This window comes from Nyctibius grandis, chromosome 2, assembly GCF_013368605.1.
Source record: "Nyctibius grandis isolate bNycGra1 chromosome 2, bNycGra1.pri, whole genome shotgun sequence".
NCBI classification, from domain to species: domain Eukaryota; kingdom Metazoa; phylum Chordata; class Aves; order Nyctibiiformes; family Nyctibiidae; genus Nyctibius; species Nyctibius grandis.
The window spans coordinates 123370933-123398660 of NC_090659.1; the positions used below are offsets into that span (position 1 = coordinate 123370933).

At 42.8% G+C, this 27728-nt stretch overlaps 1 protein-coding gene across 1 annotated transcript in view; it reads left to right on the forward strand.

The window, feature by feature from the left end:
- Positions 1-27728, forward strand: part of INTS4 (integrator complex subunit 4) — a 40566-nt gene that overhangs the window by 4645 nt on the left and 8193 nt on the right. Inside the window, 16 exon segments of the mRNA XM_068418012.1 lie at positions 883-989; positions 1200-1385; positions 3049-3099; positions 3738-3826; positions 4488-4608; positions 5126-5197; positions 6236-6320; positions 6323-6409; positions 9960-10165; positions 13150-13292; positions 14312-14427; positions 16333-16466; positions 18383-18540; positions 22102-22195; positions 24328-24408; positions 26648-26778. Coding sequence (XP_068274113.1) covers positions 883-989; positions 1200-1385; positions 3049-3099; positions 3738-3826; positions 4488-4608; positions 5126-5197; positions 6236-6320; positions 6323-6409; positions 9960-10165; positions 13150-13292; positions 14312-14427; positions 16333-16466; positions 18383-18540; positions 22102-22195; positions 24328-24408; positions 26648-26778 — 1861 coding nt within the window.

The following is a 27728-nucleotide window of genomic DNA, read 5'->3' on the forward strand; positions in this document are numbered from 1 at the left end:
CAAGCGCACATTGCCAGCTCGTGTCCAATGTTTCACCCACCAGTACACCCAAGTCCTTCTCCTCAGGGCTGCTCTCAGTCCCTTCATCCCCCAGCCTGTGTTGATACCAGAGATTGCCCTGACCCACGTGCAGGACCTTGCATTTGGCCTGTTGGACTTCATGAGGGTTGCATGAGGCCACTCCTGAAGCCTGTCCAGGTCCCTCTGGATGGCATCTTGTCCCTCAGGCATGTCAACCGCACCACTCATCTTGGTGTCATCCACAAATTTGCTGAGTGTGCACTCAATCCCACTCTCTATGTCATTGATGAAGATATTAAATAGTATTGGTCCCAGTCCGGACCCTTGAGGGATACCCCTTGCTACTGGTTTCCACTTGGACACCGAGCCATTGACTAACTCATTGGACATGGCCATCCAGCTAACTCCTTATCCATCTAGCGGTCCATCTGTCAGACCCTTATCTGTCCAATTTAGAGGTAAGAATGTTGTGGTGGTCCAGGTGGACAGCAGGCTAAATGTGAGTGAGCAGTGAAGGCTCACTGCATACGAGGCTGTATCAACAGGAGTGTAGCCAGCAGGTCAAGGGAGGGGATTATTCCCTTTTACTCAGCACTGGTTAGACTACATCTGGAATACCGCATCCAGTTTTGGGCTCCCCAGTGCCAGATAGGTACTGGTAAGGTTGAGTGAGTTGAGCAGAGGGCCACTGAGGTGGTCAGGGGCTGGAGTACGTGATGTACACGGAGAAGCTGAGCTTGTTCTGGCCTTGAAAGGAGAAGGTTTCAGGAGGACCTTCCAACCTGGATGAGTGTGTGATTCTGTAGCTAGTGAGGAGCTCCCTAAGGAGATAATGTAGCCTTTCACTGTTTTGTTTTGCAGAGTCTCATCAAGTCCTTGCTCAGCTGCTGGACACCCTGTTGGTGATCGGCACAAAACTCACAGAGAATCCATCTGTCAGGATGAGACTGGTAGAGGTAGCCTGCAAGGTAAGGCAGCCTACCTGGGGCAGGAAACTTTTATCACTGCCACAGGAAAAAAATATGCTGTCAGTGTTTAGGTTATTTTCATTTTTCTCAACAAACTGTTACAATACTAACATTTTTTAACTGCTAGGAATCGTAATATCATTAGTTGTTCAAAGGGGTGAAAGAACAATGACAATCCAGTTACGTCTGTTCTTTTTATCCATTCTACAGCATCTGACAGATTCTTCCCATGGTGTAAGAAATAAATGTCTTCAGTTAATTGGCTGTCTTGGACCAGTGGAAAAAGGTGTTGCAAAAGAAGTTGAAAGCCAGGCTGCCAAAGATGTCCAGAAGATAATAGGAGATCATTTTAGTGACCAGGATCCTCGTGTTAGGACTGCAGCTATAAAGGCCATGGTAAGTGTTGCTGGTACAGTGGAATAAACTGTTTGGGGTTCTATAAGGAAGATGGTAGGGGGCTGCAAACTAATCCAAGGAGGTTTGGGTTAGAGATTATTTAATTAACTTAGTAAAAGTCCATTTAGCGTATCAAAATAATGTGGAAAGATAAGGTAGGTCTTGAAACATGAGAGTAATTTGAAATCTCAAAGGGCATTTTAGTGATTCATAATAATTTCTGTTTCAGCTATAGCTGAAGAAGCTTTTCAATTTGTTGGCTATTGTGAGTGTATGAAGGCTCTTACTTTTAGTGAGAAATCTGTATTCTCAATTCAGCATCAGTTACCACAATTACAACAAGCCACCAGTACTCCAGCATGCAACAGATCACTGCTTACGACAGGAAACCTGTGTGATAAATCCAGAAAGAATTTTGTTTGTTTTTAAATAACATTTATGCTTTGCCCCGTGGTCACGTTCATTAGCATTCTCTAACTGTTGAGGTTTACTGGTTTTCACGTGGGCTGGAGTGTGGTGACCCTTCAGAAGTTTTAGCTTTGCAGAAATGTGAGCAAAGACCACCCGCTTGAGAATTCTGCTTGATGTGTGTTGCCTGTGAATATGTGGGTGTGTAGAAGTTTCTCTGTTACCCTTTAAGGTTATAACAGTGTCCCATCTAACGTGATGGTGTGAAGAAGGGTATTTGAGTTAATGATATTAAACTCCAAAGAAAAGCAGGATGCGTTTGAGGAGATCAGATCGCACTTGAATCTGTCTGGGATCTCCCTCTGCTGGAGGCTGCACTCATCCTTCACTTTCATTCCACTGATTTTTGTTGGTCCAATTTTTTTTAAAGTCGTTTGAGTGACTTTTACAATGGCATTCAACCACATCCATAGCAAGATTATGACCTTGAATTTATAATTACAACACAAAGTCAACTGTCTTTCTGTAGTTTGAAGCATGGAAACACCCCGAATGAGTTCAGAGTCACTAACCACTTCTAAGGTTCTTGGTCATGGTTTTCCTTGCTGCTGTGTGTGGGTCTTTGTTAGGTTTTTTTGTTGTTGTTGTTTTGGTTTGTTTTTCCTTGAATTTTGTCACTGGCATGCTTTACTTTTGAAATGGATATAGAAAAGCAACTGTTTCCTTTCTTGTTGACAGTATTCAACCAGATATTATCTCTTCATCAGTCAACTTCATGATACTACTTCATTCCAGATAGAAACAATCTTTAGTAGGACAGTTTTTACTGTTCCTCTGGTTTGGTAATTGAAAATGTTTACAGGGCATGAAAGTTTGTTGTCAATGCTACTTTTGGGTCTGTATTTCAGGAGTGGTAGTAAACTAATTACTTAGAAGATACCTATATCTGTTGTAATTGTGGTTGAATATGGCTAACGCTAAACAATTGTTTGAAGGTTGGGAGAATGGACAGTGTATTTATATAAATTGTATTTTTCTAATCAATCAAAGTATGAACGGCTGTGAAGTTTAAGAGTTATGCTGAAGTCAAGATTATTATTTAAAATACTTATGGCTAAGATAAATATTTTAATTATAGCAGCAATCAAGAAATGAAAGCAACTAAGTTTACTCAAAGCAGAAAGAACAGTGGTGAAAACTTAGTCTGTGTCACTTAAACCTATAGTTATACTTTCTTGTGTTTTTTTCTCTGTAGCTGCAGCTTCATGAAAGAGGATTAAAATTACAGCAGGCTATTTACAGTCAGGTAAAACCTTGTATTAATTTGTACTTATTTTGTCCTTGTTTGCATATCTTGCTTTTTAGATTCTGTTACAGTGTGCTTTGAGAGGAGGAGGGCATTGAACAGAGGTGGGAGTATTTTGCACTTAGGGTGCCCATATTCCTTATTGGCCTATGGCAGTGGAAATAAAAATCTGGTTTGCATCTCGTTGTGCTTAAATGCACTAAAGCGTATGCTTTGATTGGAATATATTGTTTATTGGGGGAGAGAATAATGGGAAGGGCAAGGCATTATGTAATTAATACTGTCGTCTGGCAATCTCAAAGTCTTAAAACACTTGTTCATTGGAGAGTACACATGAAGCCTGTGTTTGTTATGTCAGTAAGGTTGTGCAGCTGAAGCCTGTATCAAATTAGTTGTAGTACAGATTCACATTTCGTGCTTCCTGCATGGTACAGGCAGTTCTGGAGTTTCACAGCATGTTCCTGACTTTATTAGGACTAGTCTGCCTACTCAGACTTGGAGATACTAGGGAAGGGAAGACTGAATTTTATAATCTGTGCTGACTACTTCATGGTGAGGATACTAATTGCACTGTGGGAAGTGAATGACTGCTCAGGTGGAGATATTTCAGGTGTATTGGACTGTGAATCTCCTTTCAGGCCTGCAAGCTGTTGGCAGATGATTATGAGCAAGTGCGCAGTGCTGCAGTTCAGCTAATCTGGGTCCTCAGTCAACTTTACCCTGAAAGGTATGTGCTGTATGCAAAGTGACTCAAAGTATTGGCATAGTAATCATCCTCATCCTGAGAGTATTGTGCTAGTAAGTCTCGGGAGTAGCTGTTAGAAGACTGATGTGTACAAATTGCTGATACCTGACAAGAATGCACTGATCCAGATGAAGTTTTGGTTCTTGATATTTGTTGCACATCCAAGGGAATCAGGAATGGCTGAGGGAGCTGGGGTTGTTTAGCCTGGAGAAGAGGAGGCTCCGAGGTGACCTTATTGCAGTCTACAACTACCTGAAGGGAGGTTGTAGTGAAGTGGGAGTCGGCCTCTTCTCCCAGGCAACTAGCGATAAGACAAGAGGACACAGCCTCAAGCTTGGCCAGGGGAGGTTCAGGTTGGACATTAAGAAGAATTTCTTTTCAGAAAGGGTCATTAGCCATTGGAAGGGGCTGCCCAGGGAGGTGGTGGAGTCACCATCTCTGGATGTGTTTAAGAAAAGACTGGACATGGCACTTAGTGCCATGGTCTAGTTGACATGGTGGTGTCAGGGCAATGGTTGGACTCGATGATCCCAGAGGTCTCTTCCAACCTGGTTGATTCTGTGAATTCAGCATAGTTGTTTCTTCCTTGATGCCATCCAGTGTGGCATAAGATCACACACTGATTTATGTTTCTCTATTTTAGCATTGTCCCGATTCCTTCTTCTAATGAAGAAATTCGCTTGGTTGATGATGCATTTGGAAAAATCTGTCACATGGTTAGCGATGGTTCCTGGGTTGTTAGAGTACAAGCTGCTAAGTTATTGGTAGGTTGCATTCTTTACTTCTCTACCTGAAAATAGTTCGTCTTATGTTACATTACTTTTCACATATATTTGAAAAGAAATAGCAGGATGTTTAAAAACTGTATAGGTAAATTTCGACCAAAATTCTGAGAAGAAAGGAATGAGAGAGGTTGAGGAAACACAAACATTTCTCAGCTGAACTGTGCAGTGATTCTTTCCTTGAGAGTAGAGGGTTGGGTATGCAAAAAAACCCAAGTACTTGTCATAATTCCCTCCCCCTACTTCTCCAGCACAAGACATGTAAACCAACTGAACTCAAGAAAGACCATATTAACCTCAGTGGGAAAATAAGATGTTCTGACTGTCTTGAGTAAACTTCTTCAGACTCTGACATATGGTAGTGTCAAGCATTGTATAAAGCTGTTAGAATGAGTGGATAAGATTGAACGCTGTGTTGGGATAAGTCAGGAAATCATATGGTGTAATTTAGAATATTCCTGTTTCTTCCTTTTGATATTTTTTTTTCTTTTTTCTTTAGGGTTCTATGCAACAAGTTAGCTCCCATTTCTTAGAGCAGACCCTTGACAAGAAGCTCATGTCAGATCTGAGGGTACGTAAATGTTTGGGCTTATTTTTACTGTGTGTAGTGTACTAAAATCGCACAGCAGGTATGTGAAGGTTGAGTGTGTTTGTTTGCCATGTCCTTGGCTCAGGGCTGCTGAGAGTTAATTGATGATGACAGGTTTTCTTTTAGATTAAAGTCAATGAAGCAATTGCTGGTTTTAGATTTCATTAGCCAAGCATGTAATAAACAGCTCTAGGCTATTCAGGTTTTACAGATGAGAGATAAACATTTGTATTCTTCTGACAGCCTTTTGGCTGAAAGCTGTATTTATTGTGTACGGAAAGATTGCATCCTAGTTTTAGGAGCAAGCTTATAGAAAATTCCTGCAAGGTCTGACCAGTAGACCTAGACATTTCAAGAGGTATGAGTAGCTGGAGTCTGGGACCCCTGAGCCCTACAAGCAAAACTTTTCAGTAAAATTCCTTCTTTAAGCAACTTGCTTGAGCTATTACACTCAGTTTTTCTGCCTACAAAAGAATGGTGACACTAGAGCTGCTAGTTTTTGTGGGCTGCTTTGTAAAGTCCATTGAAGAAAGTGCTGCAAAGCTTTCTTTAAGGCCTGGGGGGAAAGGAGATGGACTAGTGAGCATGCCGAATGAATATCATGTTTTACACATTGCTGAACACTGTATAGTATCAGTAGTCATTAAAGTATTTAATTGCAGTTTAACAAATTGAACTGCAAAGTGATAGCTTCTGTTTTTGCAAATCAGTTATTAGATACTTAATTAGTCAGGCCTTTGCTCTCACCCAGTTTGGCTGTTCTTATAATGGATGTCTAAGAATATGTTAATTAAAATGTATTAGTTATCCTTTCCCAACATCAAAAGTACAAAGAGTTACTGGCAATTAGAAATATTCATAGAAGAGAAAGTATTATTTTCTTTTCTTAGCATGTGCCTGTCTCTGCCAATGCCTAAGCCTCTAGCTACATCTATTTTCAAATCCAATAAAGCCATTTAATATTTTGTTCGGTCATCTTTAAAGTTTATGTGGTTGTAACTGAAAAACTTGTTTGGACAGAGGAAGCGCACTGCGCATGAACGAGCCAAAGAACTCTACAGCTCTGGGGAGTTTTCAAGTGGCAGAAAGTGGGGAGATGATGCTCCCAAGAAGAAATTGATACAGGTGCTGTAAACTTGATTGAATCAGGAGCTTGTGGGGCTTTTGTTCATGGCCTGGAAGATGAGATGTATGGTAAGTGTTAACTTATTATGGAATGACTAAAGGAGGAGATGTGTGCTGGCTAATTGGTTTTTTTTAGTCAAAATAGATCACTTGGCTGTTGTGTTTGGGTTTTTTTAACGAATCGTGGACTTCAGGGTGGTGGGTTCTTATTCCATGGTGATCTCTGATATGGCATTTGTTTCAAAGATGCTGTAGTGTTGCACAGAATTTTGGATAGAAGTGTTCCACTGAGTAGCCAAAAACAAACAGCTTCCTATAAATGGTAAAGTTTTAGTAAAATATCTAGTAAGAAGTGGTTGTTTATGTTATGCAGAAACCTACTAGGATTATTTTTTTTTAAAATGACTTAAATTTAGCAGTTGCATGTGGCTCTAAATTGGCAACATTAGTTGCTGCTGTTTGAAATTGCTGTTTTCTCTGCAGGAAGGAAAATCAAATTTTATAGAACTTGTTTAAAACATGGCACTACAAGGCACCTGTGTCCATGCAGCCCAGTAATCATTCTTTTTGTAAACATAACAGCTTCCATCCTAACAAAGGTTAGAAATAGTGGAGACAAACCCACGTATTTTTCAAAATATTTCAGGATCCACCAGCTTCAACAAACAGAAGTTTTCTCTTAATTTCCAACTTCCATGGCCATTTTATGCCCATTTGTTCTTAGCCAGTGGTAGGTTTCAGATTAAGTAGTTGCTGCTTCTCTCAGGGCCTGGCTTCCCTAATGAATTAATAGACAGCTTTCATTTTTCAAGGGGGTAAACAGGCTGGGCTGCTTGTTGTCTCTGCTGCTATAAAAGCTTTCCTCTTGGCCAGCTAGAATGCATTATTCTTGAAAATCGGTGACTGGATCTGTATGTTTTCAGGTAACTTAAATTTGAGGTGAGGTCTTGCTTACATCTTTAGCAATGTTATTGGTAATTCTTTTTCTTTAATGGAAATACTTGTGTTCTGAGGTCACATTTACCTGGTCCATAGTGCTATTGTATTGGTCTCTTCTGGTCTTTCTATGATGGACTTGGAGGCCATAGTCTCTTTCCAGCAGATTATATCTAAACTGTTCTTTTGAAGAGGATGAATTATGAGTGTCAAACTGGAACACAGACGTTCTTGAGCTCCTAGGTTTGGCTGTAGCATTGACCATGCTGATGGCCTCAGGAAAGTCTGCGTGCTACCCTTCCAAGCCCAACTTTCCCGTGGGTAAAATGAAGATTCATATTTCTTAAGGCTATTGAGAACAACTGATATTTGTATAGAACCGTGAAAATGCCAAGTTCTGAATGTTATTCCTGAATTTCATAGAATCATAGAATCACAGACTGGTTTGGGTTGGAAGGGACCTTAAAGATCATCTAGTTCCAACCCCCCTGCCACAGGCAGGGACACCTTCCACCAGACCAGGTTGCTCCAAGCCCCATCCAACCTGGCCTTTGAACACTGGCAGGGAGGGGGCAGCCACAGCTTCTCTGGGCAACCTGGGCCAGTGTCCCACCACCCTCACAGGCAAGAATTTCTTCCTAATATCTAATCTAAATCTCCCCTCTTCCAGTTTAAAGCTGTTCCCCCTCGTCCTATCACTACATGCCCTTGAATTTGCTTTTAATGTTACTGGAAGGGTGAGGCTAAATTAGAAAGTACAAAACCACTATAACAGAAGTATCACTGTAGATTGTGTTGTAAAAGTTGGTTTATTGTTCCATGACTCCTGTAAATAAAAGCACATTTTCCTAATAGCTAAACTCCCTGAAGCTTGAAAATGCAACTTTTCTTTTTTCTGACTAACAGTAAAATATTTTTCACTGGCTCATTGTCCTGTGAAACACATTCTCCAGTTTCTTGTGCCATAGGTCCTGTGGCAGTGTGGTGCTATTGGGGAATGTTGATAAAATGGACAGATGTGGAATATACACAGGTCTTTAAATAATGTAGATCTCTCCCTCCACTGCAGCATTTTTAAATACTGCTGAGCCCTCTTCTTCCTTACTCGCAGCGTTGCTTCATTCCTTGAATTCCATGTTGTCACTTAAATCTAAATTAGTGTGTCAGCTTATGAAAGCAATATTGGCAAATTGCTTTTCTTCTCTAATACCTTGATCTTAATGACCGCGGAGACTCGTAGTTGTGACAAAAGCTTCATTACTGACTAAGCAGGGGTCTCGCTGTGTTTGCATTTTTCTGCTTAATCAGAATCATCAGGAATCGAATATGTTCTTTAAGAACAATAGGCCTAAAAGCTGCACACGGGTTTAAGTAAATGTTTTCAAGATGAGCTAATTTGAATGAAAAATAAAAATATATTTAAAACAATAATGTTTGCAGGACAGCACATTCATTCTTATTTACGTGCCAGGATCATAAAAATGTTATGGAAGCCAGCGAGGATGGCTGCAAGGAAGAGAATCTCATCTCCACTTAAGCTTGTTATATTTGGGTATTCAAATTCCTGCTGTGTTTTACAGCATGAATACACTCTGGACACCTTTTGATGCTCTTTTGCTTAAATTCTGAGTAATTTTAATAATTACAGAATCACAGAATCAACCAGGTTGGAAGAGACCTCTGGGATCATCGAGTCCAACCATTGCCCTGACACCACCATGTCAACTAGACCATGGCACTAAGTGCCATGTCCAGTCTTTTCTTAAACCCCTCCAGCGATGGTGACTCCACCACCTCCCTGGGCAGCCCATTCCAATGGCTAATGACCCTTTCTGAGAAGAAATTCTTCTGGTGTCCAACCTGAACCTCCCCTGGTGAAGCTTGAGGCTGTGTCCTCTTGTCCTATTGCTAGTTGCCTGGGAGAAGAGGCCGACTCCCACTTCACTACAACCTCCCTTCAGGCAGTTGTAGACTGCACTAAGGTCACCTCGGAGCCTCCTCTTCTCCAGGCTAAACAACCCCAGCTCCCTCAGCCGTTCCTCACAGGACAGACCCTCCAGACCCTTCACCAGCTTGGTCGCCCTCCTCTGGACTCGCTCCAACACCTCAACATCTTTCTTGAAGTGCGGGGCCCAGAACTGGACCCTTTTTCCTTTCTTTTGAGGAATCCAAAGTCACAAAGCAGAGGAATTTTACTCTGTTTACTGCTGAAATGCTGATGCTCTAGGGCTTTTCAGCAATTCATAAAGTGCTACGTAGCAAGTTAAAAAATGCAGTGAATGCTCTGAGCAATTAAAACGTCAGGAAAAATAAACCAAGCAGAGTTTAATTACCTAAATTAGTTTACCTAAGATACCAGGGTTAATGCTACACTTGGAAAATGTGCTAGGAAATAAGTGATATTTATTGCTGGATAGGAGACCTGTTTTTCACCTGCAAGTCCTTCCGCAGATGCTTACGACAGCAGCACGGGCTGTATTAGAGGTGAGGCGTTTGATTTGAAGACTTGCCCTGTGAAGAGGTCCCTGATGGCATGGGTCCTTGCTTAGTCTCCATCATCCTCAGGGTTTCCTTATCATCTCCTGACCTTAGCCCAGTTCTTGAATAATATGAGGCCTGACTGTTGGGTGGTATGTCCTTTTAAACAGCACTAACAATTAATTCCCTCCCTCTCTTTTAACAGAGGTTCGGATCGCTGCGGTTGAAGCCCTCTGTATGTTGGCTCAGTCCTCGCCTTCTTTTGCGGAGAAATGCCTGGATTTTTTGGTTGACATGTTTAATGATGAAATCGAGGAGGTGAGATTGCAGTCTATACACACAATGAGAAAGATTTCCAACAACATCACGTTGCGGGAAGACCAGCTGGATACTGTGTTAGCTGTCTTGGAGGTAAGAAATTCCTGAGGGGGGAAAAATTGCATTCCTGGATTTTTTTGAGGTATTACAGTTATATAATGCTTATCAGCCCTTTCCTCTGAGCTGAAACTTTCTTCTTGTTTTTTTTAACTCTTCTTTGAACACCCACAAAGGCTCCTAAGGTCTAGTAGCTTGTAGGCTCCAGGACAACAGAATACTTTTGAAATAGATGAATTTCAGATAAAAACTCTTCCCCTGATCACTGTGCTGTGGCTCATGTGTGTTTCCTTCTGTCTAGTTTTGTGGTCCAGCACTCTGCACTGCTTCATGTTGAATAAAACTTCATTTTCTTTCTGTTTCCTTTGTTCAGCTGCTTTGTCTACACCTTTGCTCACCAAGCAGAGACAGAGCGTGGGCCTGAGATCTCTCTTCTGACTGTTCAGAGGGTTTGTTGGCATGCTCTCAGTCTAGATTTGGCCTTTCCCAACCAGTCCATGCTCAGCCAGGATCCAGGGAACAGCATGAGTCAGCTGCTGTTCCTGGTTGATGGCTTTGATCTGGGAAGGGGAAGAGATTTCGCCTGTATGAACAGCACTGTCCCAGACTGCTTCCTCTCAGACCTGATTTATTTGCTGAGTCATAGCCTTGAGGCATAGGTTTTTGATTCTGCTACATGTGGTAGGCAAGTTTGTGCTGCTTCTGTGTAGTCTCCCAGCCTCGGGGGATGCTGCAAATCTGCTGTTTGTCTTTTCACTTGCTGTTTGCTTGACCCAGGGCAACAGTGGCTTCTTTCAGTTGTGCCCAGGAAGAAGCAAACTAACTAACCTATTTTATCAGTCTGTAACAAATGCTGTGGAGTATGATCGGAATTTGCAAGCGCAGCAATGAGTTTTGGGTGCCTCACATTTTTATGTAGTTTATTTACATTTGTTCAAGCTGGGGACCTGTGCATCAGGGTATAAAAAAGTCCTGGTTAGACTGGGGTTCTGTCTTATGCTTCTGTGCTGACTTATCATGCATGATAAGTCATACATGTATTATGGTTTATATTATCATAATTATTATCAGGAATCAGGATAACTAAAGTGTGAGAATTATTAATTTGTCTGATTCTGAAAGGTGCTTGCTTGCTTTCTGTAAAATCCATCTTCCAGTACGAAAATAAAGGGTAAGGAGAAATGGCATTAACTTTGGTGCCTAAATTTGTTCTGAGAGTGTCAATATGGAACAGTTGGATGCAGGGGGTAACTTCTGTTTTCACTCCACCGCTTTGACTTTACCTAACTCACTCTCCCAGCTACTCCTTGCTTTTCTGACCAGGCTTTGGATTCTGCTTTCCCTGTTGTCCTTGATCTCAGTTTCTGCTGAGTTGTGCTCCTCTCTGTCCCTTCGTAGTCTTCTGCCTCGCTCATCTCTGTACTGCCCTTCCAGTGGTCTGTGCAGCTCACCTGGAGTATTTTAGCCCCATGGTCATTTCATTCCAGTCCTTAGAGTACGTCTTCTCTTCTGGTGAAGGGTCAGACCCTCCAGAACTAAACTGGTGAAGGGTCTGGAGGGTCTGACCTACGAGGAATGGCTGAGGGAGCTGGGGGTGTTTAGCCTGGAGAAGAGGAGGCTCAGAGGTGACCTTAGTGCAGTCTACAACTACCTGAAGGGAGGTTGTAGTGAAGTGGGAGTCGGCCTCTTCTCCTGGGCAACTAGCGATAGGACAAGAGGACACAGCCTCAAGCTTCGCCAGGGGAGGTTCAGGTTGGACATTAGGAAGAATTTATTTTCAGAAAGGGTCATTAGGCATTGGAATGGGCTGCCCAGGGAGGTGGTGGAGTCACCATCTCTGGATGTGTTTAAGAAAAGACTGGACATGGCACTTAGTGCCATGGTCTAGTTGACGTGGTGGTGTCAGGGCAATAGTTGGACTCGATGATCCCAGAGGTCTCTTCCAACCTGATTGATTCTGTGATTCTGTGGTCATAGTCTGCCTTCCACCACCAAAATAAGGAACAGCTGAGCAGCTCTGCTGTGCTTCCCTCCTTTGATCATTTGTGTGTGTTGGCTGTCATTTAGGAGCCTTTACAAGAGGACTGCTCTTTCTTCTTTTGTGTAAGACAGTGATGAATAAGCTGTTGATAACTAGCAAATTATAATTTAAAAAAAAATAAATCCACCACTGAAACTCATCCAGTTCTTGTATCCTGTCAAATTTTCACATTCTGTCCAGCAGTGCCACGCAAACACTGATAGCAAGGAAGTGTAATACATTGATATGGAACAGCAAGGTGGTTTTTGGCAGAAGGAATGTAATTAGTTAAGCTGGAGTTCAGCCACAGCACTTCTAAAACTACTGCTCAGAGATTGCATGAGCTCCTCTGTACAACATCACCCTGGCCTATAAAATGGGTGTAATGTGACTTTAAAAGTGGTACATTAGGGATCCCATATGATCATAACAAATTTCCTGACTGAACTTGTGAGTGTGTTTTATCTGTTTTAGTGTCCATCTATAAACCCATAGTTAGCTCAAATTCCTTTATTCTACAGATGCTCACCATTAATCTAGTCTGTTCAGCCTTTGACGTGTCCTCAAACCCTCTGGAGGCTGGTCACTGGGTTGAAGGCTTCAGCTGTTGAATGATAAAAGGCTTCTCCGAAGACGATAAAACAATCTTTGGTGGTTGTTTTGCTGAGTTACCCAGCGCCTTCCTTTTCTGTTACTGCCTGTGCCTATGGGTACAATGTCACCCAAACCAAACAGTGATTCTTGCTCTGCTTGAGAAGGTCAGCGATGGAGCAGTTCCCATTCATTCCAATAAATGAAGCTCATGGGTGGTTGAGACCATCAGGAGACCCTGCAGCAGTTGCCTGGGCTGTGACTTCATCTGTGCTTAGCTATGATAAATAGAAACATGCGCTGTTTTTCAGATGCCTCTAGTACTAATTCAGACGAGAAACAGGGACTGTATATGAAGGCACATCTTCTCTCTTGGCACTCAAAGGTGTCTTGGGTTGTTTTTTTTTAGGATTCTTCAAGGGACATTCGGGAAGCGCTTCATGAACTGTTGTGTTGCACCAATGTCTCAACTAAAGAAGGCATCCATCTCGCACTGGTGGAGCTGCTGAAAAACCTGACCAAGTATCCCACAGACAGAGAATCTATATGGAAGTGAGTGTGTTCAGTCTCCTTGTGCGTCTACTTATTTTCCTATTCTTTTTTAGTAATAAAGGCATTAGGCAAATATTGAGCTAGCTAAGATGGGGACAGGTATTGCAGGTATACAATCCTGTTATTCTGTAAATATTTGAAATAATGGCTGTACTAAGCATTGTACATATTCATGACTGATGTAGGAACTCTGTAGTGTTCTTGTTTGTCGATACTTGTATGTGGAATCCAGAACTGATGACCACTCCTGGAAATAACCCTCTATTAGAAGCACTCAAAGCATTCCCAGAAAAGATGAATTCAGCCTTCAGTTTAAAACCTCATCTCTTCTATGCAACTAATGTTTTGTGCTTACTTGACACTGCCTTAAATAGCAATATTTACCAGCAGCTGATTGTATCAGTTGTGACAAGTGAATTGGCTATGTGGCATTGTGCCGTTGGAGGGACTCTTTCTGCCTGAGCAAAAATAATGTTTGTGTGGGGGTTTTTTGGTTATTTAATGGAAGCAGCAAAGGAAGTGATACTCCAGCACACATGGTTTGAGATGGAGTTCTTGGCTATTATTGGAAACACTCACTTTAGTCTGCTTTGTCTTCCAGCGTACTCTTACATTGTTTTTGGAGTTTGGTGGAGTTTGGGGTTTTTAGGTTTTGTCATTTGGTTGGGTTTTTACCTCCTCACTCCTTTATTTCTGAAGAAAAAAACACACTTGTTTGTTAGCATTTAGTGTGGAAGCTTTTCTTGGGTTCTCTAGCTCCAGGTGTTAAGTATTTCTTGGACAGTTTGAATAGACAGTTTTTATTACTGCTTGCTTTTCCAAGCTGTCCTCTCAGTTTTCTTGCATCCTATCAAATGTTAACGCACATACTCAGCCGTGAAGAGACAGTAGGATTGGACAGTAGGATTTTGATGCCGACCAGTGCCTCAAAATGCCACTGCACCATAAAGTAACAGTGCTTTAACATGTATTTTGCAATGTACATGTCCTAAGAAATATTTCAAACTGTGTATTTTCAGATGCTTGAAGTTCTTGGGAAGCAGGCATCCCACTTTGGTGCTGCCGTTAGTCCCAGAGCTGCTGAGCACACATCCGTTCTTTGACACTCCAGAACCAGACATGGATGACCCAGCCTGTATCTTTTGAATGAAGCCAGTTGATAGTTTTGACTGTAATAGATTTTTTTTCACATTTTCCTGATGCTTACGTTTGTTAAACCATTTCGAACTGTAGCAAACAATCCTGTAGCTATTTCTAAATCCCTTTACCACTTAGTTTTATTATTCAGCAAGTGATGGAATAACTGTTATCTGGAACCATCTTCATAAATACCAATGTGCTATAATTGGCCTTTTTTTATGCTGTGATGAATAATCTGTTTATCCAACAATTTGTCAAGGTTTAGGCTTTGTAGACGAGTCTTTTGATGTGAAAACATTTGTCTAGTTTGCACTAAGTTTGAAGATGATTTAGCTTTTAAATGGGAAGAGTGGTTTTCCTTGTTTGTTTTTGGTTTAGGTAAAACTTCTCCTGCCCTCATTGTTGTGCAGTGTGTAGAACAGTCTCTTAGTGCAGCAGTGGCTGAGTCTCTAATGCTATAAATTCATCATCTTTTTGAGATAATTCAAAATCAGAAATCCTTGTATTAATGTTAGCACTTCTAGTGCTTTAGAATACAAACTGTTACTGTTATACCATTATCCTTAACAGTAGGAGATGCCTTGGAAATGCAAAATACCAGTTTTCCATTGTTCATTCTCCTTGCTTCCCTTCTGTGCCATTGCAGAATGTAATGTTATTTCTGATACATGCTGAGAGATGTTAGACTGGAACAACTCACTTCCTCTGTGAAGCTGTTCCTTATTTCTCTCACCAGTCACAGTCTATCAGCTACAACTTTTATAAAGAGTAAATAAATACTTGTGAGAATTGAAAAGGGCTGGAATCGGGTGGAGAGAAAGATTAATCCCTAATCAGATAACTGAGTAATAATTTGAATAAATTTCTCCTATGAGTTGAGGATTGAAGGAACATTGGGGAGGAGAAAGCTGTTATTTAGTTCAATGCAGCTTCCTGCTGTGAGCCAAAGACAGGCCTGGGAGCCAGAAACTACAAGGTAGACCTGAATGGTGTGTTTCCAGTGTAAACTGTTAATTAAAAACGTGATTTTGTCTGATTGAAAGCACTTAGCAAATTTGAAACAGGTTAGTTGGATAGCTTCAGCTGAAAATCTGGAAAAGATTTTGGGCAAAGAGGACAAATTGGTTTGTCAAGTGGAAGCCTTTGTGCTTGGCAGCCCATGGATGCAGGATACTTTTCAGGAGGTCAGAGACATGGGTTCAGTCCCTTCTGTGGCTACTTCTTCCTCATGCAGGTGAGTGCCCAGACAGTCATAAGCTTTGCACTGGGATGCTTTCATGCTCTCTTGTTAGAGATCTTAAGCTTGGGGTCAGCCCTGTTGCAGGTGAGTGCCCTGGCCTTTGGGCTAGCTGATAAAAGCCTTTGGCTGCCCTCTGTATTTCTCAGGCACTCAGTGTGAAAATGTTTTCTCTACTCCAGAATAATCTTCCCATGTTTGATTCTTTGGTTTTTTTTAAGCCTGTGTAAGAGGGATGTTTTTCAGGGGCTAGCATCATAGGAGATCAGCAATTTTCAAAGACTCAGAGGTAAATGTTTAATTTTACGTTGTGTTTGGGTGCCAGAGTGTGAGCTTTGAGGAAGAGTGAAACTCCACCTAATGGGCATGTTCTGCATATATAATCCCTGGCTCCTGTCCTTTGTGTCACCTCTGAGCAGTCCCACGTTGGCAGTAACATCCTTCCTCCAATATGGCTCATCCTCTAATGTTTGTGCTCTGTAGTTTGTTTTCATCTGCTCAGACAGCTTCCTCTTTGGGTTTTGTTCAGCGTTCTCCAACTGTGAAGAACTTCCTAAACAATCTCCAGCAAAGAAAGGGTTGTTGAGTTGTTGTTTTAACTTGCAGTCCCCAAGGAGCTGCTCTTCTTGTGGTTTGTTTTTCTTTAACAATCCATTTCAATAGACATTGCTGTGCTGGTTCTGATTTTTAACGCTGCTAAAAGTTGCCCAACAATGCCTGCCCTGTTCTCTGATCACACGTTCAGACATTACGCCTATCTTCGGGACAGTCTCTCTCATCTGGTCCCTCCGTTAAGGGTAAGTTGAACCACTTTGGTTTGCACTTCGCCCCTCCATTAGGAATATTGCTGGTCTCTTCCGTGTCTGTCAGTGTGTAACACTTCAATTCTAAAAGTTTTTTTCTCCCAAGCTCCAAGCAAATGAATATTGAAATGTATATTAAGTAAGGAAAGACAAATATTAAATTGTTACAATATGGATTTTGTAATATTTTGGGGAGAATAATAACATTATTGCTCTCAAGTGAGAGTAGCACATGGTTTGCTGATTAGGAAAGAATACTGGGAGGGTGGGGTTCCCGGGAGCTTTCTGTAGCCCTGACTGGGTGGGGAAGGGGAGTTGAGCCTTTGTACATCTGCCAACATTTGACTCGTGTCCTACCTAAATGGTTTCCTTGCGGGTGAGATGTGTTCCCTGCTGCTTTGAAGCATGTTGCTCTGATGACTGAAGTGCTGGAATGGAGGGATACAGGCTCTTCAGGAAGGACAGGCAGGGGAGATGAGGAGGGGGTGTTGTGCTCTATGTCAATGACCAGTTTGAGTGCATGGAGCTCTGTCTGGGGATGGAGGAGGAGCAGACGGAGAGCTTATGGGTCAGGATTAAAGGGCGGGCAGGGACAGGAGACATGACAGTGGGCGTCTGCTACAGGCCGCTTGACCAGGATGGCCAAGAGGATGAGACCCTCTACAGACAGATAGATGTAGCCTCACATTCACAGGCCCTGGTCCTCATGGGGGACTTCGACCACCCTGACATCTGTTGGAAGGACAATACAGCTGGGCACAAGCAATCCAGGAGGTTCCTGGAATGTGTGGGTGACAACTTCCTTCTCCAAGTGGTAGAGGAGCTGACGAGGAGAGGTGCCATGCTGGACCTTGTTCTCACCAACAAGGAGGGGCTGGTGGGGGATGTGAAGCTCAAGGGCAGCCTTGGCTGCAGCGACCATGAAATGATGGAGTTCAAGATCCATAGGGCAGCAAGGAGGGCACACAGCCAACTCACCACCCTGGACTTCAGGAGAGCAGACTTTGACCTCTTCAGGGACCTGCTTGAGAAAGTCCCTTGGGATAAAGCCCTGGAGGGAAGAGGGGCCCAAGAAAGCTGGTTAGTATTCAAGGATCACCTCCTCCAGGCTCAGGAGCGATGCATCCTGACAAAGAGAAAGGCAGGCAAAGATGCCAGGAGGCCTGCATGGATGAACAAGGAGCTTCTGGATAAACTCAGGCACAAGAAGGAAGCCTACAGAGGGTGGAAGCAAGGGCAGGTAGCCTGGGAGGAGTACAGAGAAATTGTCCGAGAAGCCAGGGACCAGATTAGGAAAGCTAAAGCCCTGATAGATTAGATCTTAGGAAGAAATTCTTGCCTGTGAGGGTAGTGAGACACTGGAACAGGTTGCCCAGAGAAGCTGTGGCTGCCCCCTCCCTGGCAGTGTTCAAGGCCAGGCTGGATGGGGCTTTGAGCAACCTGGTCTAGAGGAAGGTGTCCCTGCCTGGGGCAGGGGGGTTGGAACTAGATGATCTTTAAGGTCCCTTCTAACCCAAACCATTCCGTGATTCTATGATTCTATGTTTTTCCTGCATGGAAGTACGGGTGGGACTGAAGTTGGTCGTAAGTCGTCTTATAGCTCATAAAATGAATTGCGGTTTCTGTGGTCTTGGACTTCCCTTGACTTCACAGTGTCTTAGTTAATAGATGAGGAAGCTGTTTCCCTCAAAGGGTTGCTGATGTTTAACCTGGAGATCTCTGGCCGCAAGTGGGTTATAAAATGGAGAGTATTAACTAACAAAGGTGCACATTTGAAAGCCTTGATACAAGTTTCGAATTTGAGAAATAAATTGGAGCTCTCGTTTGGTAGTTGTTAAATGTGGGCAGCATTTTGCAGTGCTGTTACCTGTATTAGACTTTTCTGTATGCATGTGTGTCTTCTTGCTTAGTTGCCAGGCAGAAAGCTGGTGCCCTCCCCTGTCTCTCCAAGTATTACACCCCATGAAGATCCTTCCCAGCAGTTCTTGCATCAGAGCCTGGAGAGGGTTTACAGCCTTCAGCACCTCGACCCGCAGGGCATACAGGAGCTTCTGGAATTCACCATCCGGTAAGGCTGCAAGCTGACCTGTTCATGAGAAGATCAGTTGGGGTTCCAATTTTCTCTGAAGCAGGTGCTTTGCTTCTGAATATCGGTGTTGTACTTTGCTTTCAGGCACTTAGCCTGAGAGTTCTTGTAGAGAGTGTTGTGATAAAACAGTATTCATGGCCTGTTTGAAACAGAACTGATGGTTTCAGCTCTGGCTCTGCCCCACTGAATAATCAGTGTGTGCTGTAGGGGAACATCTTCTCAGAGCATGGTAAGAGTCAGGTAAGGGTCCAATACACTTTAAGTTTTTATGGATGACAGCCTTGTGTGTTCTTCTTAGTTCTCTGTCCCTGTATGAGTCCCTCATTTTGATCATATTATTTTCAATGTACATACGCAGGGTTTTTTATTTCATTTTTGCGTGAAGAGAGAGGTTGTCCTATTTGGTCTTCCAGTTTCCAGGTCCTGTGGCGTTTCATTCACTGGCAGAGGACCTGCTTCTGGTGCTTTGTTGGGTTCTTAGCACCAGTCCCACTTACAAAGGACTTTGGCTTTTGTCATCAGTCTGAAAATCAGAGAGAAGTTTTCCTGGAGCAGACAATATTACTGTGTGCTGCTGTCTGCTGTTGTATAGATAAGGGTGTATGGTGGGGCTTCTGAACGTGGGGTTTATGCTGCGTCTTCCATTTCATCTCTAGACTGATTTACACAAGTGAAACACTTGAAAAGTGTTTCATTGTGATTACTCTGCTTGGAAAGAGTAAAAGCGCCTTATTTTGAGGCTTTTTTGAGGCTTTTTATTGTTGCAACACAATCTTAAAATGCTTTGTTTGGAATATGGAATTCCAAAACAATTTATTCTTTTCCTTCCCCCAAAATAGCTGCTTTTTCTGAATGCAGAGCTGTGAATCGCTTTCACACCACCTGCAGTGGTGAATAAAGAGTGTGCTCCTCACTGAAAACCCAGCTGTGAAAACTATAGGCTTTGTCCTCAGCTGTTTTGAAGCTACTGTGCACAGCCTAAAGCATAGTCTCAAAGCATTTAATGCACTGAACGCTTGAAATAGGTGATCTCTTGGCAGAGCATCCAGAACCTCGTAGGCGCAGTGAAGGTCTGGAAGCTTCGCAGACTGTGAATGCTTTTGTTTTTGAGTGTAGGAATTGAGACCTCGGGGTGCTGATCGACAGCTGGCTAAACATGAGCCAGCAGTGTGCCCAGGTGGCCAAGAAGGCCAATGGCATCCTGGCCTCTATTAGGAATAGTGTAGCCAGCCGGTCTAGGGAAGTGATCGTCCCTCTGTACTCAGCACTGGTGAGGCCGCACCTTGAATCCTGTGTCCAGTTGTGGGCCCCGCACTTCAAGAAAGATGTTGAGGTGTTGGAGCGAGTCCAGAGGAGGGCGATCAAGCTGGTGAAGGGTCTGGAGGGTCTGACCTATGAGGAACGGCTGAGGGAGCTGGGGTTGTTTAGCCTGGAGAAGAGGAGGCTCAGAGGTGACCTTATTGCAGTCTACAACTACCTGAAGGGAGGTTGTGGTGAAGTGGGAGTCGGCCTCTTCTCCTGGGCAACTAGTGATAGGACAAGAGGACACAGCCTCAAGCTTGGCCAGGGGAGGTTCAGGTTGGACATTAGGAAGCATTTCTTCTCAGCAAGGGTCATTAGCCATTGGAAGGGGCTGCCCAGGGAGGTGGTGGAGTCACCATCTCTGGATGTGTTTAAGAAAAGACGGGACATGGCACTTAGTGCCATGGTCTGGTTGACATGGTGGTGTCAGGGCAATGGTTGGACTCAATGATCCCAGAGGGCTCTGCCAACCTGATTGATTCTGTGATTCTGTAATTGTGTCGGGGATGGCTGCACGTGTAACTTATGTGCAGTAAAGGACAGTAATGCTTTGGAGTTGGTGGAAGCTACTAGCTTGGCTTTTTTCCTGCTGGGATCACCACCCAGGAACCGTACTAAACCAGCCGATATTTTCCACCCTTAAGAGAAGGGAGGATTTAAGACAAAAACCAAAAAAAGTGTTAAAGGTTACTTTGCAGAAGGCAAGAGTTTCCTGCACGAACAATTTGGTTGCTGTGAGGAGAGGGATAGAAGAAACTTAGAGCAGTGAATTCTGTGGTGGGACATGACTCCCTCCTTCTTTATCATTATTGTCATCGGGGGATGTAACGCAGACCTCGTGGAGCTGGTGCCTACTTGGGACTTACATTCCTCACCACGCTCAAGACTGACTCTCTTCCCCCAGGCTCTGCAGCTGAAACTGCAAGACAGGCTTTTCACCAAATTTGTGGTTTAATTTCTCCATCTATACACCAGGATTTTTTTTTGTCTTGCAGGGATGTTGAAATCTGTTTAAGATTTGTAAGGAAATAGAATTAGTGGAATTGGGAACCGTAGAAGACTGGGAAATGGAATATCTGCCTAGCTGTTAGCTGAGGGGTGACATCCTCTTCCCCGTTAGTGTGTTGTGGTGCGTTAAGTGTGACATGGAATTAAGCACCCAGGAGTCTGTGCTTTTCTCTCTGGGAAAAGATGAAATGGAGTCACTATGTAGGGCTCAGGCTGCTTCTGCTGTTGTTGATTGAAGGAAGACGCAGCCCCTCTGCTGAGGAGATATTTTCTTTGGCTGCAAATTATACAGATAATCTCATGGGTTTTTTTGGATGTGTCAGCGCTCAGCAACCTTCTGGTTTGGCAGAGGCAAAGTTTCAGAATTGCATCATAAATGCAAAGATAAATCTAAAATCAACAAAAAGAAAAGGTCATCTGAAGAAAAAATATTCTTTTTAATAATACAGTAGGAAACATGGAAGTAGAGTGACAATTTTAGTACAGTTTGGATCAAAGCAAAATGTGGAGAAGAACAGAGACATGTTGAATCCACATCATCCAACCTATTTTCAGTTCTATAACAAAAAGTGAGTTTTGTTTTCTTAATACACACTTGATTTTAAAACATGTCAAAGAGTAGAGAGCTAAAGCCTTTCTGGGTTCCATTAACTCTCTTTTTTTTTTCTGTGAAGCTACTTCTGTTGCTGTGTGATTTACAAGGAATATTTATACCAGACAGCACCCAACAGCTACTTGGGCGAATATCAGTACATCAGATTTCAGCTTGGTTTAAAAAGGCAGCTATATTTCAAACATGCTTAGTTGTGGGAGCCCGACATGTTCCAAACAACCTTTCCTGGCCAACAGGAATAGTTAGATTTCCCAGCAGTGTAACACAAATGGGTCGTTAGCTGCTGGAGAAGTCTGGAGTGGTTTAAGTTCAATCTGGAAGTGCTGCACTGTATGGTTCCCATAGGGCTGCAGGGTAATGTGGGCTGACAGACTTACTTCTTCCACTCTTGTGCTCGTGTCAGCCTCCGGGAAGAAAGGAGATGCCAAGTCCCAAGGTGCAAACTGTTTTGTAGTACATGTTTTGTTACTGTTTCTGGTCCTTATTCTAAGGATAAGAAAAAGATGCAGCAATAGCTGGCTTCATCGTTGCTCTTGCTGTGTTTTGAGTGCATTTAAATTAACCTGCTTGCTGTCTCAACGTTTTTTTTTTTCTTTTTTTTTTTCCACATGCTTCAGTGATCTTCAGAGGCTTGGAGAACTGCAGTCAGAGCTGGCAGGGATGGCAGATTTCACTGCAACTTACCTTCAGTGTCAGCTGCTCCTCATCAAGGTTGGATTTCCTCTGTGTTTTTGGGTTGTTCCTCAAACACGCCCCCAGTCCATCACAGTGGTGCGCTTTCATGTTTTGGTGTTTGTGCTGAAGACTGATGTCTGATGAAAGCGCAGGTCCCGTGGATTTCTGAGATTCCTGCTTCCCTTCTGTGGCAAATAATTTATGCAGTAACTTTGCCAAGGAGTACGCCGGTGCAGCTCTCTGCTGTTGGACCTAGGGCTTATGTTGGTTCATGTGCATTTTGCCAGTGCAGAGTTTATTTTCTGACAGAAATCACAATGGAGGCAACTACTCTGTAGCCTTTTATGTTATGAGAGTAACTTTTCCTTGCTGGTGGCCACTGGAATGCTTTTTGCTGCACTGCTGCTGTAAGTGGAGTTTTTATAGACAGTGTTTTGTAGACAGCCTTTTTGGCATCAGTGCCTAAAGAATTCTTTAGACTTGATTGAGCAAAATATCAGTCATGCTTTGTTTTACAGTGCTGAAGTGATCTATTTGGTATTAGCAGGTGAAGTGGTTACTTTGATACCATGCCACAACCCTTTTCAAAATCAGCTTCCTGCTGAGGAAGGAACAGGAAGTAAACAGGAACTAATTTTTTGCTTCACTTCTCAAGCTATAAACTGGCAATAGTATTTAAGTTGGTCCCATGGCATTCTTTAGGTGTTTGAAGGTAACTTATACGTATGTAAAGCAAGAACTAAAGCAAGCAACAAACAGGTTTCTGGAAGGGACTCAATAAAGGCTTTGTTGTGTAAAACCAAGAAGGGATTTCAGTTTCTTTGCTGAGCGTGTAGCTGCCAGTTGGCATATCTCATGGAAGCCCTCCAATCTTTGAAATACATTTGTCACCCAAAGAAGGTACTTCAGATGTTACAGTTCAGTACAATCCTAGCTAAATCCAAAACTGTTGCCAAAGCAAAATGTGCTATCCAGGCAGAGGACCAGCATTTGGAGGTGGCTTTGTTGCCCTTCTCCAGGGTTTGGCTGGAGTGAGCCAGCGTACTTTAGCCAAGAGAACGATGGTTTGTGTGTCTGGTAAAGAGGAGTGCTCTGTTTGGAGGAAGAGGGTAAATGCTGCACCAACCATGCTTGGCTTGAGCTGTGGAACAGACAGTGATGTAGAGGAGTCAGTAATGTGGCTGAAATGAAAAGTAACTCATAATATGATACAGTGAGAAATTCTGGTATGGGGGAGAGAACCCGGATGTCAGAGCAGACCTTTTCAGTAGGTTTCTTTCCAATTGCTCTTTCCCCAACAGAAAGAAGCTTTTGGGGAAAAAAGTAGCTTCATTTCCCAGCCTCTCGAGGCTCAAAAGGTTCCAGACCTTTAAAGGCTCTATATACACAGTGATTTTAGGGGTAGTTAGCTGTGATTCTGGGGCCAGCTGAGGTGAAGGATATAATCTGCATGTTCTTGAGCTTTGGCTACAGCCAGCTTTTTGTGTAGCTGTATCTAAGGGCAGGCAGCTTCAGAAAGGAGGATGTAAATCATCTACAAGCTTGCTTAATTTTTTTACCATACATCAAAAAGCAAATAGGGTGTGGTTGGGTGGTTGTTTTTAATACGAGTATCAGTAGATAATTTTTACACTCAGTATTCTTAGCAGCTCCAAGATCTTTAGTGGGTGGAAACCGTCAACAGGAAAGTTCAGAAATACGACTGTGTAGGTGTGTTTCTGGGGTCAGTTGTTATTGTTTCCACTTTCTGCCTGCAGTCTGAGATTGACCTGATCTTGGTCTCAGGAGAGTGATAAAGCAGTGGGCTATTCTTTTTCTGATAAGTGACTGCCTCCTGCATAAAGTTCTCCTTAAAAAGTACAAAGAGTTTGGCTCAGCCAGTCTCTAATTCATAGTTTTGTTAATATTATTCTCAACTTCTGTTTTATATTTTATAGTTGCATAGGTATCTCTGTGTATTTATACAATAACCCATATTTTGGAGGCCTTGGTTCCTCACGTTGTATTTAAAAGCACAAAAGACACCTTTGGCCTGCTTTTTCAACCAACCTGTTGGTGTACAGCCAAGAGACAGGGCATCTTCCCTGCTCCCAAGCCCATCTAGCACAGGGTTAGAATGTTTAGACTGAACTGGTTATTTATCAACATTTCATGGTTTTCTTCTGTAGGCCTTGCAGGAGAAGCTGTGGAACGTGGCAGCTCCTCTGTACCTGAAACAGAACGCGTTAGCATCGGCTGCAGCAAAACAGGTGAGGTGGAAGCGTTTGGGTCTGCGTGGAGGCAGGTCCTTGGATACCAGCCCTTTCTTGGCCATGCAACAATAATACGCTTCTGATCTTCCACTGCCATAGTCTGTCCAAGTAAATCTTAGTTCCATAAAGTGGAGTAATTTCTCTCATCTTCAAAAGATGAGTGGTGGAGGTTCATGACGACTGTAAAAAGGCAAACATCACACCCATCTTGTCCTGCTTGTCCTCACCTCACTGGTGGGGAAGGTTATGGACCAAATCCTCTTAAAAGCCATTTCTAAATAAGTGAAGGTCAACAAGGTGATTTGGAACAGCAAATTATGCCTGACTAACATCATTGCTCTCTGTGATGAGGGGACTGGTGCTGTGAACAAGGGGAGGGCAGTGGATGTTGTATCTCTTGACTTTAGCAAAGCCTTTGATGCAGTCTCCTGTTGTTTCCTTTTCACCAAACTGGCAGGATTCTGGCTGAATAAGCGGGTGATCAGGCTCCTCCAAATTGAGGAGCCACTTGATAAGCTGGAGGGCTTGGCTGCTCTTCAGACTGGTCTGGACAGGCTGGGGAACTGGGATGACAGGAACCTCGTGATGTTCCTCATGAGGATCCTGGTGGACAGCACATTGAACATGAGGCAGTAAAGAAGGCCGGCTGCATCCTGGGCTGTCTTAGCAAGACCGTAGCCAGCAGGTGTGGGGAAGTGATCCTGCCCCTCTGTTCAGCTCTGGGGAGATCACATCTGGAGGGCTGTGTTGTGTTTTGAGCTCCCCAATAGAAGGAAGACGCTGACAAATGGGCAAGTTCAGCAGAGGGTCACCAAGGTGGTTGGGGGCTGGAGCACGTTCTCTGCAAGGAGAGGTGAGGGAACTAAGCTTGTCCAGCCTGGAGAAGAGAAGGCTTCGGGTGGATTTACTACTGTCTACTACTGCCTTATTGTAGGGTATAGATGAGACAGAGCCAGACTGCTCTGGACGAGAGGGATGGACACAAATGGACACAAATTAGAATATGAGAAATTCTGATTAGATAATCAAGGGGACAAAGGGGGAAAAATTTACCATAAGGGTGGTTAAATACTGTAACAGGTTGCCCAGAGAGGTGGGGGAAATCTCTGTCCTTGGAAGTGTTCACAATTTGATGTGGCCCTGAGTAAGTGGATCTGATTAGACTCACTCTAAGCAGGGGACCAGGCTAGATGACCTGTGGAGGTCCCACCCAACCAGAGTTATTCTGATTCTGTGATGTATAAATGATCTGATCCTGGAAAAACTGAAACCAAGCCCTAAGAGAAGGTAAAGGAGAAAGCAAGCTATTAAATAATCTGGAAACAAATCTAAATTAAAAGCAAGTTCATGGATCTGCTGGGAAACTATGCTCACATTTTGAGTCTTCAGTTAATTAAGATGTAATAAGAGGCAGGTACATCAAAACCTTCTGTGCTGTTGACAGCTGTCTCCAGGGATGAGTAGAAAAATCTTCTCTAATTGAACTGTCTCTCTTGGGTGCCCTTCTCAGTAGCATGTGAACCCCCTGGGAAGTTTTATCTGTTGTGATTGTGAATGTAGATCACTTCCCGTCAATGCAAGGTGAGGGAATATTTCCTATTAAATAACTTGCAAGTTCTTGGCTTCTATACAGTCATACTGAACTCAACTGTATTAATGTGAGCACTTCTCTTGTCTGCTTAAGCCCATCTATTCGACAGATAAAGTACAATGAGTAAAACTGCAATGTCCTGCCTAAGCTTTTAACCATGTATCTAAAATAACCAGAATGATACTTATCTTGTGATAGTTCCCATCTTCAGCTGCCGTACATGAAGTGTTGTTGAATGTAAAGTTGTTTTCAAGAGAACTTGTCAACTCCAGCTCCAAAAATGAAAACCTGAGCAGGACCACTGAGGCTGCTCTGTTGTGCTGCTCACGTTTTGTATTCCAGAGTAGCCCGTGGGAGCAAGTGAGCGCTCTACCCCTAGAAATCTAAAATGCAATGTCAAGAGATAGACTGACAATGGAGGGAGCGCTTGATTTCAGGCCAAGTTCCATGAATTGTTTCTTTAATATAGCCAAAATAACCTTTTAGTATTAGGTGCCACTTTACGCCGTGAAGAATTTCACCAAAAGAATGAGACTCGTGGATTAATGTGTTCCTCGGTATAAGGAAAAATACCAGAGTCTTGTGATCGTGCTTGTGCAAGAGTTTAACAGTCTGATGGTTTTTTACCCCTGTGGTGTCTGACAGATCTTGGAAGAAACATATAAAATGGAGTTCATGTACAGCGGAGTGGAAAGTAGACAAGTGGTCATTATTCACCACATGAGACTGCAGGCGAAGGCTTTACAGCTTATAGTGACTGCACGTACTACTAGAGGGTAAGGATGACCTGGTAAAAGGACCTTCTTAGGGTTAACTGTAAGCTTAGTTTCCTCAAGCTTTGTTTAAAAAACCAACAAGGATAAATTAGACACATAAAACATCACGACATGCCAATAAAATAATTTAGAATGAAGAGCTCTCTTTTGCCTTTGGTGTAGCTGTATAGTGACACAATACTAAATTAGAAGGCAAAATTATTATGAAAACGTGTTTAGGGGGTTGAGTTCTCTCAGCTATGAACATATAAATAGGTTAAAAATTTTGTAGAGTTGATATTTGAGACCTATTTAAATGAGGAAGAGTCATATATCAAATAACGTGCTAATCATGTTTGCTTCATTAAGTATTAGTTGCCAAGTTTTCAGCATCAGAAAAGAATTGTCTTTTTGAGTGATCTGCAACTAATGGTTGTGTGACTCGGACAGAAAATGCTCGTGTGTGCGTGTGGCTTCGGTAACACGAGAGGCTCTTGTGTGGTTCGTTTTGGCTACTGAGGTCAATGAATTTACCCGTGGGTTTGGATGGTTGTAGAATTAGAACTCCATTTGGCAGAATCAGAGCAAAGTGGTTATTATCCTAATTTGTTTACTTTTGTTTCGCGTTTGTTGCCATCAATTTACCCTGTTGCCATAGAAGTCCATAATATATTTGCCTTTTAATGTCTTGCTTTATAGGTGGAAAGTTAATATTTTCAAACAGTGGCTTTGGGAACTTCATTAGTGGCTCATGCAAATGATTTTTTTGTGGGAGGGGGATATGGATGTGAGGAGGGAGGTGGCAATTAATTTTTATTTTTACTCTTGTGAGGAACACCTTTCTGCCTCAAAAATATAAGATCTTGTAGTTTTTAGGAGCTTGAACTGGATTCCAAAACATCTAAATGCTTATAGCCACAGAGCCAGTTTTCCTTATTTAAAATTAAAACAAGGAATGTCGTCTTCGTTAC